The sequence below is a fragment of the Pseudorasbora parva genome, chromosome 5 (genome assembly GCF_024679245.1).
Source record: "Pseudorasbora parva isolate DD20220531a chromosome 5, ASM2467924v1, whole genome shotgun sequence".
NCBI lineage: Eukaryota > Metazoa > Chordata > Actinopteri > Cypriniformes > Gobionidae > Pseudorasbora > Pseudorasbora parva.
The window spans coordinates 21559046-21573640 of NC_090176.1; the positions used below are offsets into that span (position 1 = coordinate 21559046).

The window sequence follows — 14595 nt, forward strand, 5'->3', positions numbered from 1 at the left end:
TGATAGCTAGCTGCTTTGACCCTGCCCTTGATAAAACAGAGTGGACCAACACCAGCAGCTGACATGGCACCCCAGACCATCACTGACTGTGGGTACTTGACACTGGACTTCCGCAGGTCCCCCAAGGTCTGGAATCGGCCCTTCTCCACAATCTTCCGGTCCGGTCACCTCTTCTCGTTGTGCAGCGTTTTTTGCCACACTTTTCCCTTCCCACAGACTTCCCACTGAGGTGCCTTGATACAGCACTCTGGGAACAGCCTATTCGTTCAGAAATTTCTTTCTGTGTCTTATCCTCTTGCTCAAGGGTGTCAATGATGGCCTTCTGGACAGGGTCGGGTCGGCGGTCTTACCCATGATTGCGGTTTTGAATACATTTACATTTAATCATTTAGCAGACGCTTTTATCCAAAGCGACTTACAAAAAAGGGGAGAGTAATAGAAGCAACGGAACAGACAAGGCCAAAAACCTGTAAGAGCTGTAAGACAGACATCTACAACAAAAACTCACGTACGCAAAGTGCCGAACACTGGATTTTGATAGCTATGATTTGAATATAATAAAGTAATGAACCAGGCTGGGAGTTTTTAAAAGCCTCAGGAATCTTTTGCAGGTGTTTAGAGTTAATTAGTTGATTCAGATGATTAGGTCAATAGCTCGTTTAGAGAACCTTTTCATGATATGCTAATTTTTTGAGATAGGAATTTTGGGTTTTCATGAGCTGTATGCCAAAATCATCAGTATTAAAACAATAAAAGACCTGAAATATTTCAGTTGGTGTGCAATGAATCTAAAATATATGAAAGTTTAATTTTTATCATTACATTATGGAAAATAATGAACTTTTATCACATATGCTATTTTTTTTTAGAAGGACCTGTATGTACGCATGTACTTTATATATATATATATATATATATATATATATATATATATATATATATATATATATATATATATATATATATATAAACACTACAGAATTGTTTATGAAATACAGGCATTTTAATTAAAATTGAACAGAATAAATCATAAACCTTTTTCATTAGTTGTGAAGATTTTATATTCTCAAATATAGCATTTCAAGTGCAACTATACATTCATTGTAGGTTTGAAGCATTTTGAAAGAAAAACTTGTCCTTAAGACACTTGAACTTGTTCATGAGCTCACATATTTAATTAGTGCAGGCCATAAATATTATTTATATATAAAAATGTATCCAGTATTCCCTCTCCAAGGCTCACATAAACACACATGCATACTTAGCACGTACATTATTGACCTTTATGTAGTGTTGCCTGGGATTTCTTTTCCAAATAAAACTTTGAAAAGGGTCTGAGCAGCAGGTGAGCCAGGCAGACAGACAGAGAGAGAGAGACAGAGAGAGACAGATAGACAGAGAGAGAGAGAGAGAGAGAGAGAGAGAAGAGCAGAGCACTGGGAAATGCTTCACCTGTTAAGAGCAGATGGATGAATGCAATATTAGTTTTGCCTCACAGTCCCTTATTGTGTTTTGTGAATTACAACTACACAGAATAATGAAAGTGAGACTAATTAAACAGAGGATTTTTTGCTATTTTGAGTGTACTCAAATTTTTATGCACAAATGAATCAATATGTTCCTGGAATACTGCATGAGCTACAGCAGGAGCAGCAAACTCTATACACAAATGCATGGGGATAAGATCTAAAAACTATGCTTAAGTCATGAACAATTGCAGAGACGTCTACACTACATTTTACCTCTGGGGTAAGAGGGGTCACAGCCACAGGTCAGCCTGTGAAGGCCTGGAAGTCGGATTCTGTAATGGCAGGGAGAATGAGTCAGGTAAAAAGACCAGGAAAAACAAAATCCTAAACATAATAAATGCAAATGAGGTTTACAAATGCAACTCATGAATGTCGGACCGTCAATCAGCAAGGAAAATAAAAACCATTCAACCTAATATAATGCAAGGCCTCTCAGCTGTAATATTTATTTATATATATATATATATATATATATATATATATATATATATATATATATATATATATATATATATATATATATATATATATATATATATATAAATCTTGATTTAAAAAGGCATAATAGTTTTAATAAAGACAGTTATATCAGAAAAAAGCAAATGGATAAAATTAGCAGTCCATCAAAAATACTTAAAAATGAATTCTTATGAGCAGACCTGATTTAATACAGTTTATTGTTCTTCATATTAGCAACAACATGTTAACAATGACTGAAACAGCATTTAATAGCAATTTGCATCATTTAAATGGCACTGTCTGAGGACTGAATATGTCCTCTGAATTCTGTTCAAATGTGAATAGTAGTGGTGTGTAAATTACTTTATTCCTTTGCGATTTACATCATTTTCTTCAGTAATATTCACATAGCATCACATTCACTTTGTTTAGTGTTCATGTATTAATGTTTTGATTGTTCGTTTTGTATCACAAAGCTGAAACAAACTGCACAAACAAGTTAAAAAAAAGAGTATCATATGCTTCTTTGGCTAAATTATACACAAACTGGCATTTGAAATAGCACTGGCAACAATAGCCAAGCATTTGAATCCTGACCAAAAAAAGGCACAAACAAAATATCAATACTGAATCATTCTGATGCGTATAAAACTAATGATGAGTCATTGTCAGTCAGTTATTTGGCACATTCAATGAACTGAGATCATTTTGGATCCACATTCCCTTACATGTCTGACTATGCAATTACTAAACATTAGCCCTCTGAGGCAGAATATCTTTTGTCTTTTTACAAAATTTCCCCATCTACAAAAAAATTCACCTTCACATTCAACAGGTACCTCTGAATCAGAAAGCATCCAGACAAGAATCAGACAATCAACTTTCTAGAAGGAACAATAGCAAACACTGATGAAATAGAGCACTTCACTTCTGGAAGAATAAATGGGGCGTTCACTGGGAATGGGATGCCAACTAATCAGAAAGATTACTATTAAAATGCTCTGCAATACTGAGAAAAGCTTCTCAGTTTGCCTAGATCCATGGTTCTCAAACTTTCTGACTCCCCCATTGTCCACAACAGTATTCAAAGGTGCTGTTTTTTCAGAATTTCCCAGTCAAAGTTTAAGAATAAGGATTTGATTAATAAAAAATATTCACAATTTTTATCCGATAAAGTATTTTAGAGCTTGGCATAGCTAGAATTTTTTTTTTTTTATTATAAAAATGAGCATTTTACAAGATTGTATGGTATTACTTTCATTGTTAACTACATTCATTAAGAACTATGATTCATAAACACTGTTAGTTCATGCCAATCTCAACATTTACTAAAATATTTGTAAGGTCGAAATTTTGATCTGGTAACATTAGTTAATGCACAGTGAACTAACATGAACGTGGAACTGTTTATTAAATAACATTAACAAAGGATAAAAATGCTGTAAAAATATATTGCTCATGATTAGTTTGTGTTAGTTAATGCATTAACTATTGTTAACAAATGAGGTATTATTGTAACGTGTAGGATTGCTCATATTTCCAGGTTTTCCAAGGCCTCTTCAAAAAACAAAAACAGGGAGGTGAATTACAATATGAAATATCGTGATTTTTGGTCATTTTGAGTCCTCCCAAATGAATTACCAGTACCAGTCATAGTGCAGCAACTTTTTTGCAATTTCATTTATCTGTATGAGAATGTAAGTGGAGCTTTTGTTTGGCAGCAAAAAATAATGTTAATATTTCATTTAAATGTGCAAAGTGATTATTATGCTAACTTTTACCATATGCCTGGTCTCCAATATCCCAAAACCACACCCAACCTGATGCCAGCAATCCAAATGATTCACAGGCACGGTAGAGAGTGTTTCTGATCAACTAAATACTAAAAAAAAGTCAACTAAAAAACAATTATTTTTATAGCTTACAAAGTCAAGGCTGGCGAATGATCTCCCAAAACACCTATTTCAGTGATATCTGTCAGTTATGAGGAACATTCTGAAGTATTGCATACAGTACCTTCAAACTTGCTATAAAATGTCCTATTATTGTAAAGTATAAACACATTTTGGTGCCCGTTATTCATTCCTCGAGGCAAGAAAATATGAATTCACAAAGCAATTTTGTGCACTGCCATAAGCCCTGCTACAAGAGACAAATCTGTAGGTTAAAGCACAGCCCAAAACTTTATGGAGGAATAAAAAAAACAACCATAGATAGAACATAAGGTTAACACTGCTTATTTCACACACAAGCATGATTATTCTCCACAGTCTTTCTAACAGACCACACACTGACACTTCCTCCTTTTCTTTACCACATTAGTCCCATTGGCTGCAATTTTAATGCTCTCTTTATCCTGTACAACACTCTCTGGATGCAAACTTTCTGAACCCCTAGCTAGACCCTGTTCTGTTAGTATATCTTCTGGAGATGAGGGGGTGCTTTGGTCTGAATCATCCGTTACTTCTCTCTCATATTTTTTTTTTTGATCAGCTACCTTCCCATTCCCATCACCTGGTTGCTTCACCCTCCCTCCCCCAGCACCTGAGATCATGTCCTCTGCCCGCTGCTGGGCATCCATCTCCGACAAGCTGTAGGCCAGCGCCATCTGGAGGTCTTCGTCCTCGTCTTCACTGGCAACAGGGCAGTGGTAGAACGGGGCAGCGCTGAAGGATCGTAAGGCGGGGTTTGGAGAGCTGTTGTTGGGGGGGTTCAGCAGTGGCTGTTGGGATTGTCTGGGAGGCTGACTGGACTGCTCTCTACGACTCAGTTCCAGAGCTAAAGCCATCTCATCCTCCACACCTAGACACACAAACACAGCAGAATGTCAGATCACTTCTATAGCAACTCCTCAACAAATTAAGAATTTGCATATATTGAAAAGCAAGAAGCTGGCGTAAAATGTAACGAATTTGCTAAATCTACTGCTGATGTTTTGAGCCAATATTTGTGAAAATAAATTGTTGCAGGAATATGTTAATATACAATTGGCGAGAATACCTAAATTAGAGGTTTAAGTTTAGAGGTTTACTTGCAATCTACAATCTTTAAAACATGCAATCTACAGTGACAAGTGGATGAATAAGAATAATTTGTTAGTTTTCACTGTATCAAAAGGGAAACATCCGTAAAACTTTAAAGCAAGATAGTTATTGAGAAGACAACAAGTGTAAGGCTTGTTTATAGATAAATATGTATTTAAAAAAAAAATAAGCACCATACTACAAGATTGTTGAGTTAAAAACATCTCCAAAATATAAAATATACACATACATACACCACTGTGCAGGAAACACCATAACAGCTTTTCCTACAATATGCTGTCTTTAAAAGTTTTTTTTAAATATTTTTGAACATTAAAAAGTTTTATGTTCACCAATACTGCAATTATTTGATCAAACAGTAAGATTGTGAAATAAACAGTAATATTATGAAATATAAAAATAAAAAAATAAAATAAAATAACTTTTTTCTATTGGCAAATCTGAATCTGAATTTTCAGCATCGTTACTCAGTGTCACTAGCCTGGGAAAACCCAGACAACTTCCAGCTAATTTAGATTTGCTCTGCAAGTAGTTTGGCAAAGAGCCCATTCAAGCCTTTTTCTAATCTGTCTACATCACGGCACCAATTAGAAACGTTTGGGCGGGCTTTACATGATGGCGACAGTGCATCGACTGTGAAGGGTGAAGTAGGATGCTGCCGCGGAACATCACTCAAATCAGCTATTGCGTCTGTTTTAAATGATTTAAACTTTTCCTTTTCATTAAAATCTGAGCAAAGAACAACACTCGGCTACCAGATGTGGATTACACCGGCTACTTTGATGAGGAGGATGGGGAATGTGATCATGTGCTAACACCTCACAGCAGCTCTGGATTTGGTCTTTCTGTGCTTATTTCCTCACACTACATCTGGTAATCATGTAAAACAAAAAAACAAAAATCAACCAGTGAGCGTGGCGCTAAGCAAAGGCAAAGGTCATGGGTTCGATTCCAGGGAAAGCACGAACTGACAATAATGTAAAAATGTGTACCTTGAATGCAATGTAAGACGCTTTGGATAAAAGTGTCTGCCAAATGCATACATTTAAATGTAAATCGCGTTCTAATTGTAATACAAATGCCTTACAACGGGAGCAAATGCAATAGAGTTGGATTTTTTCTGTTCGACCGTCAATCAGAGATGTATTCAGAAGCCATTGCAACATCTTCCTCGAAATCACAAACAGAGAATTGCCGTCTCAGATGTTTCTCAGTTGGTCTACATTTACAACATCGTCCCTTGGTGACGCCCCTTTGGAAATGATTTGTCTATGAAGCTTTGCCAGACCATAACTCAGTTACTACTGAGAATGGTCAGGTTTCAACGTGTCAAATAATTCTTCAGAAATCATTCTAAAATATTTACAAAAAACTAAAAAGTTTATTGATTCCAAATGTTTTAATGGTAGTGTATGAGTATTAGGACTGCAAATGTATCTACTTTCCTTGGCAGATTTATCCTGACTAAGTTAATAAGGTACATTTTTCATGCACAAAAAGTACAGAGATTGCCTTTTGGCTCAGCCCAATATTATTATTAAACAACAGCAAAAACTGAATTACCATTGATGAGGACAGTTTTTAGAACCCCATCCTCCTCAACCTCTGTTCTCTCCTGGCCATTTTCTCTGATCCTGAGGGAAGAAATGTAATGTTTAATGTTTATCACAAAAAACAAAATATATATTCTACACCAATTGTATTTAAATTACTATTTTAGTCAAAACTGCTTCTCTTTAATCTGCAGGATTTACTGTCATACATCACTGATTTCAAATAAAGACAGTGTATAACATTGTTAAATTGTACATATGGAGCAAGGTAACAGCAGACAAAATCACTATAAAGAGAAGCAAACTGACTTTTTTGTGGTGAGACGTTTTCCATTAACAATGCGGGTGGAAGTAGAAACAGACTTGAAGTTTGCTCCTCCCATGCTGCCCAGCCCACCCATTGAAGAAGAGAAGGAGGTAAAGTCAGCTGTTAATAAAAAATACAAACAAAAGCTTTTAAGGAATTGAAAATACAATTCTCATAAAGTGACTAGTACTTTTGTCATATCAACAACATGCCATGGTCCAAATATACAACAGAAAACTTTTTTTTACCAAGTTGTCATCAATGTTATGCATATGCAGCAAAGTTAATCTAAATTAAAGGTGCCCTAGAATGATTTGAAACTATGTTAAATTGTTCGCCGATATCTACAGAGGGTATGCGGCTTATTTAAGGGCAAAAATGGTCCAGATACAGTTTTACAGGTCCATTTACAACCCTATAAATTGTACCTAGGATGTAATGCTATGTTTTTGCCTTATTTGGAAGGGTCATGAATATTAATGTTGAGCTCTACTCTCATTGGCTTATTTCAGCAGCTCAAAGCAGTTCAGTAAAGCGGCTTGTGAGTCCTGACAGAACACAGACTAAATAACACTAAGCAAAACATCTCAAATGAAGATTGATAAAATGCAGCTTACTTGTTTATTGGTCTTTTCAGATCATCCGCGCGAGAGAGAGAGAGAGCGTTCGTGCGGTTGCCAGATTTCAGTAATTTAAATCCCTCAAACAGAACTTTTCTGTGAAAAGAACACGTAAACTATCCGGTGTTTTACCTAAACATGTCCAATCTGGTAACTGTATGCACACAAGCTCTCTCACGCGGATGATCTGAAAACACCAATAAACAAGCAAGCTGCATTTTATCAATCTCCATTTGAGATGTTCTGCTTAAAGTGTCATTCAGTCTACATTTTAGACTTGTCTTTTTTTGTCAATGATATTGCATGTTTATATAACTTTAGTCACAATTAAGGCTTACGTAACGCAGTGACTGTGATGTAGCCTAATCTGAAATACAAATAGGCAAAAACATCATAGCAAACACCATACTTCAGTTCTCCAAAATATAAATATATAACTTATATTTTTACAAAATGAATAGCCTTGTCAAATGACTATCGTTTTAACTTATATGGGGGAAAAGGTGACGTTTGCTAGTGAACGATCTAAGCAAAGTATCTACGGTTGTATTTTGTCATTAGACACACTATTTAGGTTTGTATGGTACTTCGTGTTTCCTATTATTACTATTATCATCTTGTGTTTTCTAGACAATGCTATCAAGAAATTTTCAATGTAATCAGAAATAGTTTAATGTTGTAATTGCCACTTTCTTCAGTTTAAGACGCCGAGCAAAGCTTGCTTGGAATGGGCCGAACAAACGAACGATCTTGAATTAAACTGTTGTGGTATCGGATTATAAACATCAACCATGGCTGTTGACATTTTTTATCTGTGGGAAGGGTAGAAAAGTCTCCTGCACAGCCTGGAACATGAAGTGTGTCCATGAAAGTATGAAGGGTGTCCTCCGTCAGTTCCGCCTGACAATGCACATGTTTGGACAGATGCAAATGTTGGGGGCGTGCATATAAATTATCCCCAATGCTTGCGAGAAGCACTTTTTTTTCAGTGGTGTTTTGGTTTCACGTGATTTACATAGTAGTAGTAGGAGGCAATGATGTTTGAGACTCACAGTATGTGATGTCCATGTACTGAACTCTTATTATTTCACCATGGCAAGGTTAATTCAAAATTTAATTCTAGGGCACCTTTAAGTATTAATCTTGGAGACTGAACACATATGCAATAATTATATTAAAAAAATAAATAAAACCAAATTTTAAAATTTAAAAACCAACCATTTGCTGAGGGGAAGGAGAAGAACCGACTGGGCCCAAGCCTGGAGGAGGAGCTGTGAAACCCACTGTGCACTCCACCAAACGGGAAATCATCTATGGGCAAGTGTAGAAAAATGTGAGAGGGCTAAGGAGGGTAAGGTAAGGGGGAATGGTACGAGATTGAGGCAGTTCTCAACCTTTTTGACTTTGTCTGAGACTATATTCGAGGGCCCTTTTATATATGCTGATATGCATTTCAAAAGTATGATGACAAATAGACAAATGTCAGTAACCAAACAGTTGATGGGCATCCCCTCCTCCCCATACTATGGAAGTCAATGGTGTCCATCAACTGTTTGGTTACCAACAGTCTTCAAAATAGCTTCTCTGTTCAGCAGAAGAAAGAAAATCATATAGGTTTGGAATAAGTTGAGGGCGAGTAAATGATAGAATTTAGATTTTTGGGAGAACTATTCCTTTAATGTAACTATAATTTTACAACATTTTTGGGGCCCTCTGGAAGTCTGCTGAGACCCCTCTGGCTTGGCTGAGAACAACTGCTGTAAGGGAAATTCTGACAGAGATTTAAAAAAAAAAAACATGCACCGGTATACAAGCAGAATTCAAAATCAGCATATTTTGATCCAATTTTTTTTTTATTGGATTCCAGAAGTTTGTTTGGTTGTGTAAAAAAAAAAAAAAAAAAATCAGTATATAAACACAGAAAAGCCTAAAAATGCTAAAATGACCAAAAAATGATTTTATATTGTCTACATGTGTATTTGAATGCATACTGAAGAGGTAAACTCAAAAACTGCCTTTAGGACCCAGGCAGAACAGATTATTTGCTTCATAAAGCTATAAGGCCATCTAGTGGCAAGAGTCATGGAATAGGATGTTTTTTTCCAGCAGAGACACCCAAAATGTCCTGATGTGAGATATTTTCAGCTGTTTTTTAATGTATCGGAGAGCTATTTTGAATTTAAGTTGAAAGTTTATTTATTGATAATATCCATTAATTTAAAGGGGTCATATGACTGTTCGAAAAATAACATTATTTTGTGTATTTGATTTAATGCAATGTGATTATGTGGTTTTAGATTAAAAAAGGCTGTTACAGGCTGTGTCTGTGAATCATAAGCGCCAGACTGTAACGTTACTTGCAAAGATGGAATTCCTCACTTTTTAGAATCAGCCTTTGGGCACAGCCGACCTTGTACTCTCCCAAGTTCAGGTTCTTTTTCTTTCGAAAAATGTCCGGCACACAGTTGAATATTCGGGTTGTACTGTTCTAGAACGGTGTTGTAACTAAAGCATAACCACTGCTTTCTAAAAGTGTCCTCTTTTGGAAGGCCAAATAAAGTATTTTGGCTTTCGAAACAGAAAATACAGTTGGCGGTAACACAATGAGAATAAAAGTGACACCTTTTTTCTTTGCGTATACATTTGACCGCTGTTTTGAAACTAACAATGCCCCCACGTAAGACTGGTATGTTTGAAAGAAGCATTTTAGGAAGGTGCGGCTAAGCTTTAAATTTAAAAAAAAAAAACTCTTTGGGTTTGAGACTTTGTAACTCTGCAGATTGTTAATTAACAGCTATATAATTAAAACTTAAAACAAGAAACAGCATCATATGACACCATTAAAGGTAAATAACATAAAAAAGCAAAAAATATTATAAAAATTAAATGATAAGCTTTCTGGACCAAAAACATAGTTTTAGGGCTTTGGGTCATTTTGACCATAAGGTAAGGGATTTGAATGACTGTTAGAACTGCGTCTTTATCATTATAGTTACAGGTCCTTCTCAAAAAGTTAGCATATTGTGATAAAAGTTCATTATTTTCCATAATGTAATGATAAAAATTAAACTTTCATATTTCAGGTCTTTTATTGTTTTAATACTGATGATTTTGGCATACAGCTTATGAAGACCCCAAATTCCTATCTCAAAAAATTTGCATATTTCATCCGACCAATAAAAGAAAATGTTTTTAATACAAAAAAAGTCAACCTTCAAATAATTATGTTCAGTTATGCACTCAATACTTGGTCGGGAATCCTTTTGCAGAAATGACTGCTTCAATGCGGCGTGGCATGGAGGCGATCAGCCTGTGGCTCTGCTGAGGTGTTATGGAGGCCCAGGATGCTTCGATAGCGGCCTTAAGCTCATCCAGAGTGTTGGGTCTTGCGCCTCTCAACTTTCTCTTCACAATATCCCACAGATTCTCTATGGGGTTCAGGTCAGGAGAGTTGGCAGGCCAATTGAGCACAGTAATGCCATGGTCAGTAAACCATTTACCAGTGGTTTTGGCACTGTGAGCAGGTGCCAGGTCGTGCCGTGCTGAAAAACGAAATCTTCATCTCCATAAAGCTTTTCAGTAGACGAAAGCATGAAGTGCTCCAAAATCTCCTGATAGCTAGCTGCATTGACCCTGCCCTTGATAAAACAGAGTGGACCAACACCAGCAGATGACATGGCACCCCAGACCATCACTGACTGTGGGTACTTGACACTGGACTTCAGGCATTTTGGCATTTCCTTCCCCCCAGTCTTCCTCCAGATTCTGCACCTTGATTTCCGAATGACATGCAAAATTTGAGCAACAGTCCAGTGCTGCTTCTCTGTAGCCCAGGTCAGGCGCTTCTGCCGCTGTTTCTGGTTCAAAAGTGGCTAGACCTGGGGAATGCGGCACCTGTAGCCCATTTCCTGCACACGCCTGTGCACGGTGGATCTGGATGTTTCTACTCCAGACTCAGTCCACTGCTTCCGCAGGTCCCCCAAGGTCTGGAATCGGTCCTTCTCCACAATTTTCCTCAGGGTCTGGTCACCTCTTCTCGTTGTGCAGCATTTTTTGCCACACTTTTTCCTTCCCACAGACTTCCCACTGAGGTGCCTTGATACAGCACTCTGGGAACAGCCTATTAGTTCAGAAATTTCTTTCTGTGTCTTATCCTCTTGCTCGAGGGTGTCAATGATGACCTTCTGGACAGGGTCGGGTCGGCAGTCTTACCCATGATTGCGGTTTCGAGTAATGAACCAGGCTGGGAGTTTTTAAAAGCCTCGGGAATCTTTTGCAGGTGTTTAGAGTTAATTAGTTGATTTAGATGATTAGGTCAATAGCTCGTTTAGAGAACCTTTTCATGATATGCTAATCTTTTGAGATGAAATTGAATTTTGGGTTTTCATGAGCTGTATGCCAAAATCATCAGTATTAAAACAATAAAAGACCTGAAATATTTCAGTTGGTGTGCAATGAATCTAAAATATATGAAAGTTTAATTTTTATCATTACATTATGGGAAATAATGAACTTTTATCACAATATGCTAATTTTTTGAGAAGGACCTGTAGTCCTTGTTGTGAATGGGCCTTAACTCCTTGAGAACCCACCAAAGAAGTCAGCGAATGGGTCCTGCCCTCCGAAGAAATCTCGAAACACCTCATCTGGGTTGCGGAATGTGAAGGTGAATCCTGGAAAGTCATCAGGAAATGAAGAACTACCAGAGCCTATAAAACATAAGACCTCACATAAGCACATGTAACAGCAAGACAGTATCAGGCAGTGTAAAGTTCTCCTCACCTGAGCTTGGCATGTCCGATCTACCGTATCTGTCATATGCATCGCGTTTGCTTTCTAGGAAATTTGAAAAAAAAAAAGAACTGTGAAATGTAACACCCAACGTAACCTAATCCTTTCATAACAAGTGCTTTAACCATTAATAACATTGTAGTTAACATTTCCAGTGTCCTACTGTCTGAAAGAACTTCATAGGCCTCTGCTATCTCCTTGAATTTTTTCTCTGCCTCTTCCTTGTTGTCTGGGTTTTTGTCCGGGTGCCACCGCAGAGCCAGTTTCCTGTAACTGTATACACACATAAATAAAGAGTTAAGTAAACTTAGCTTGACTGGCATCTCAAGATTGTGATGAAGTGACATATAGGTTCAGATGCCAATCACATACTGTGGGACACATTCTTACGTCCTTCAGTGGCGTTTTATAAATATGCACTAGACTGACATAGTGAATCCTATTTTCTTATTAGCATCCTTCACCAAAAAATTCTAAATTTTGTTCAATAATACGGTAACGTTTAAAAAAAAAAAACAATTTCAAATGTTTTAAAATGTCCCGACTCCTGTATTAATGCCCCGTGCCCCCTTTTTCAATTCAGGTATATAAGCTCGATCATTGTACTTTATTTGAAGAAAAATCAGAAAATGAATAATTTCAATAGTCCAATTAGTGGCAAAACTGTAAATCTATCAGTAGAACTATTGTGTCAAAAATTAAAAAATAGTTTGAACAATAGACCACAGCAAACTGGCAGAATAAGATGTCATGACATTAAGTTGAATAACTTCCTTTGGTTGTAATATATATTCAAAACTACCAAAAACTAAACAGTTTGGGGTTTATAAAAAAAGAAATATATATATATATATATATATATATGTATATATATATATATATATATATATATATATATATATATATATATATATATATAGCAGCACAGCCGAGCATCAAATCAACATATTAGAATGATTTCTGAAAGATCATGTGACACTTAAAACTGAAGTAATGCTGAAAATTTAGCTTCAGGCATCACGGGAATAATTCAACTTTAAAATATTCAAATGAATATTAAAATTGTAATAAAATTTCATAAGACTTTCATAAGACTTTCAAAAACATACATCTTACCAACCCCAAACTTTTAAATGGTAGAGCACTGTTGATGGATACTTTATTTAGGTAAACAGTAAGTCTCAAATACTTGATTCTTCACTTTCATCTGTTAAAGAGACTAATTTAGTAACATACAATAGCAACAAAGCCACAGGCCATCCCATACTGCAAGCTACTGATAAGTGAAGGCAGTTTTAACTTACGCTTTCTTGATGTCATCTGGAGAAGCATTTCGTGACACTCCCAAAACATCATAGTAATCCACCATTGCGGCCTTCAATGTAGTGCACCTGTTATTCAAACAGTAATGAGTCAATGACCTCATTACAAATCACCAGAATGTGTCAAGAAGTATTTCTAAAACCCTGCATGCCACTTAAAATGACAAACACACAGTAGCAACAAATTGGGTCATACCCTGTGTTCTTGACGAGGCAATATTGATCGGTTAAGCCATCATTTTAATGCATCACTTGTTAAGGGTTTGTTTTAACAACTTTTAAAAATTAGAGGCATTTTCACTTTTGTAATGTTTTATCCAAATACAGTGTTATGAATGACAACAGATCAATAAACTGTTGCTGTTGATGAGAGTTCATCACAAACTGCTGGACTTAGATTAATAGACTGAATTTAGACTGGCATTCCCCTGGACTCTGGCCTGCCCATGTCTGGAACTCTGGAAACCGGACACAATGTGATGTTATTTCAAGCCCAAAGTTAAAAAGCGATTTGTGTGGGTGAGCCATATGACCACTGACAGCTGGTGCAGCTGAAACACGCGTGATCATCAGAGACACACACAACTCCATATAAATACAGCATTTTAGAGCACCGATGATCCCTATGGCCGCTATTAGAATAACTTTTACCTTTTTTAGAAGTATATCCAGCCAGGAGGAGCCTTGCTTCTGTAAACAGGACTGAGATAATCTCGGGTGAAGCCACGTACGGGAGCGACTCTAGGTTCCGACTCCCAAGACGCTGATCACAGGAACTGACGCTGTTTTAACGTACGCCCGAGTACGGAATTCCGTCAGAATCACCCACTTACCGTTGGCCCACCGGGCTTCATTACTTCAGCGCGTAACTGATACTCAACTTCTATATGTGTGTCTGTCCTTCGCCCTCTGCTGCGAAATCGGTGCGTCAAGATCAGCTGAGCTGCAGAAAAAAGAAAAACAGTGCCTC

The 14595-nt window shown here is 36.8% G+C and overlaps 1 protein-coding gene across 3 annotated transcripts; it reads right to left on the reverse strand.

Annotated features, from left to right (window-relative positions):
• Nucleotides 1-1027: 1027 nt before the first annotated feature.
• On the reverse strand, nt 1028-14568 carry dnajb2 (DnaJ heat shock protein family (Hsp40) member B2). 3 transcript variants are annotated; one of them, XM_067443500.1, is made up of 11 exons: nt 14277-14568; nt 13608-13694; nt 12467-12576; nt 12295-12348; nt 12105-12221; nt 8731-8823; nt 6895-7012; nt 6596-6666; nt 4533-4790; nt 1743-1801; nt 1028-1452 (listed from the first exon to the last, which is right to left on the reverse strand). In XM_067443500.1, the coding sequence occupies exons 2-10, from the start codon at nt 13670-13672 to the stop codon at nt 1773-1775; spliced, it is 915 nt and encodes a 304-aa protein (XP_067299601.1). In that variant the 5' UTR covers nt 13673-13694; nt 14277-14568; the 3' UTR covers nt 1028-1452; nt 1743-1772. The 3 variants fall into 3 exon arrangements, with proteins under 3 accessions (XP_067299601.1, XP_067299599.1, XP_067299600.1); XM_067443498.1 differs by lacking the exons at nt 1028-1452; nt 1743-1801 and having other exon boundaries at nt 2189-4790; nt 13608-13696; nt 14278-14568; XM_067443499.1 differs by lacking the exons at nt 1028-1452; nt 1743-1801; nt 8731-8823 and having other exon boundaries at nt 2189-4790.
• Between the last annotated feature and the right edge of the window lie 27 nt (nt 14569-14595).

What these genes read in the sequence shown, in the direction of transcription:
- dnajb2 (XM_067443498.1), bottom strand. Translation starts at nt 13,672, where the DNA reads ATGGTGGATTACTATGATGTTTTGGGAGTGTCACGAAATGCTTCTCCA. An exon ending in CCCATTCGCTGACTTCTTTG is followed by an intron (nt 8,824 to 12,104) that starts GTGGGTTCTCAA and finishes ACTTGCCCATAG; the next exon opens with ATGATTTCCCGTTTGGTGGA. An exon ending in AAAAACTGTCCTCATCAATG is followed by an intron (nt 4,791 to 6,595) that starts GTAATTCAGTTT and finishes TTGTGTGTCTAG; the next exon opens with GTGTGGAGGATGAGATGGCT.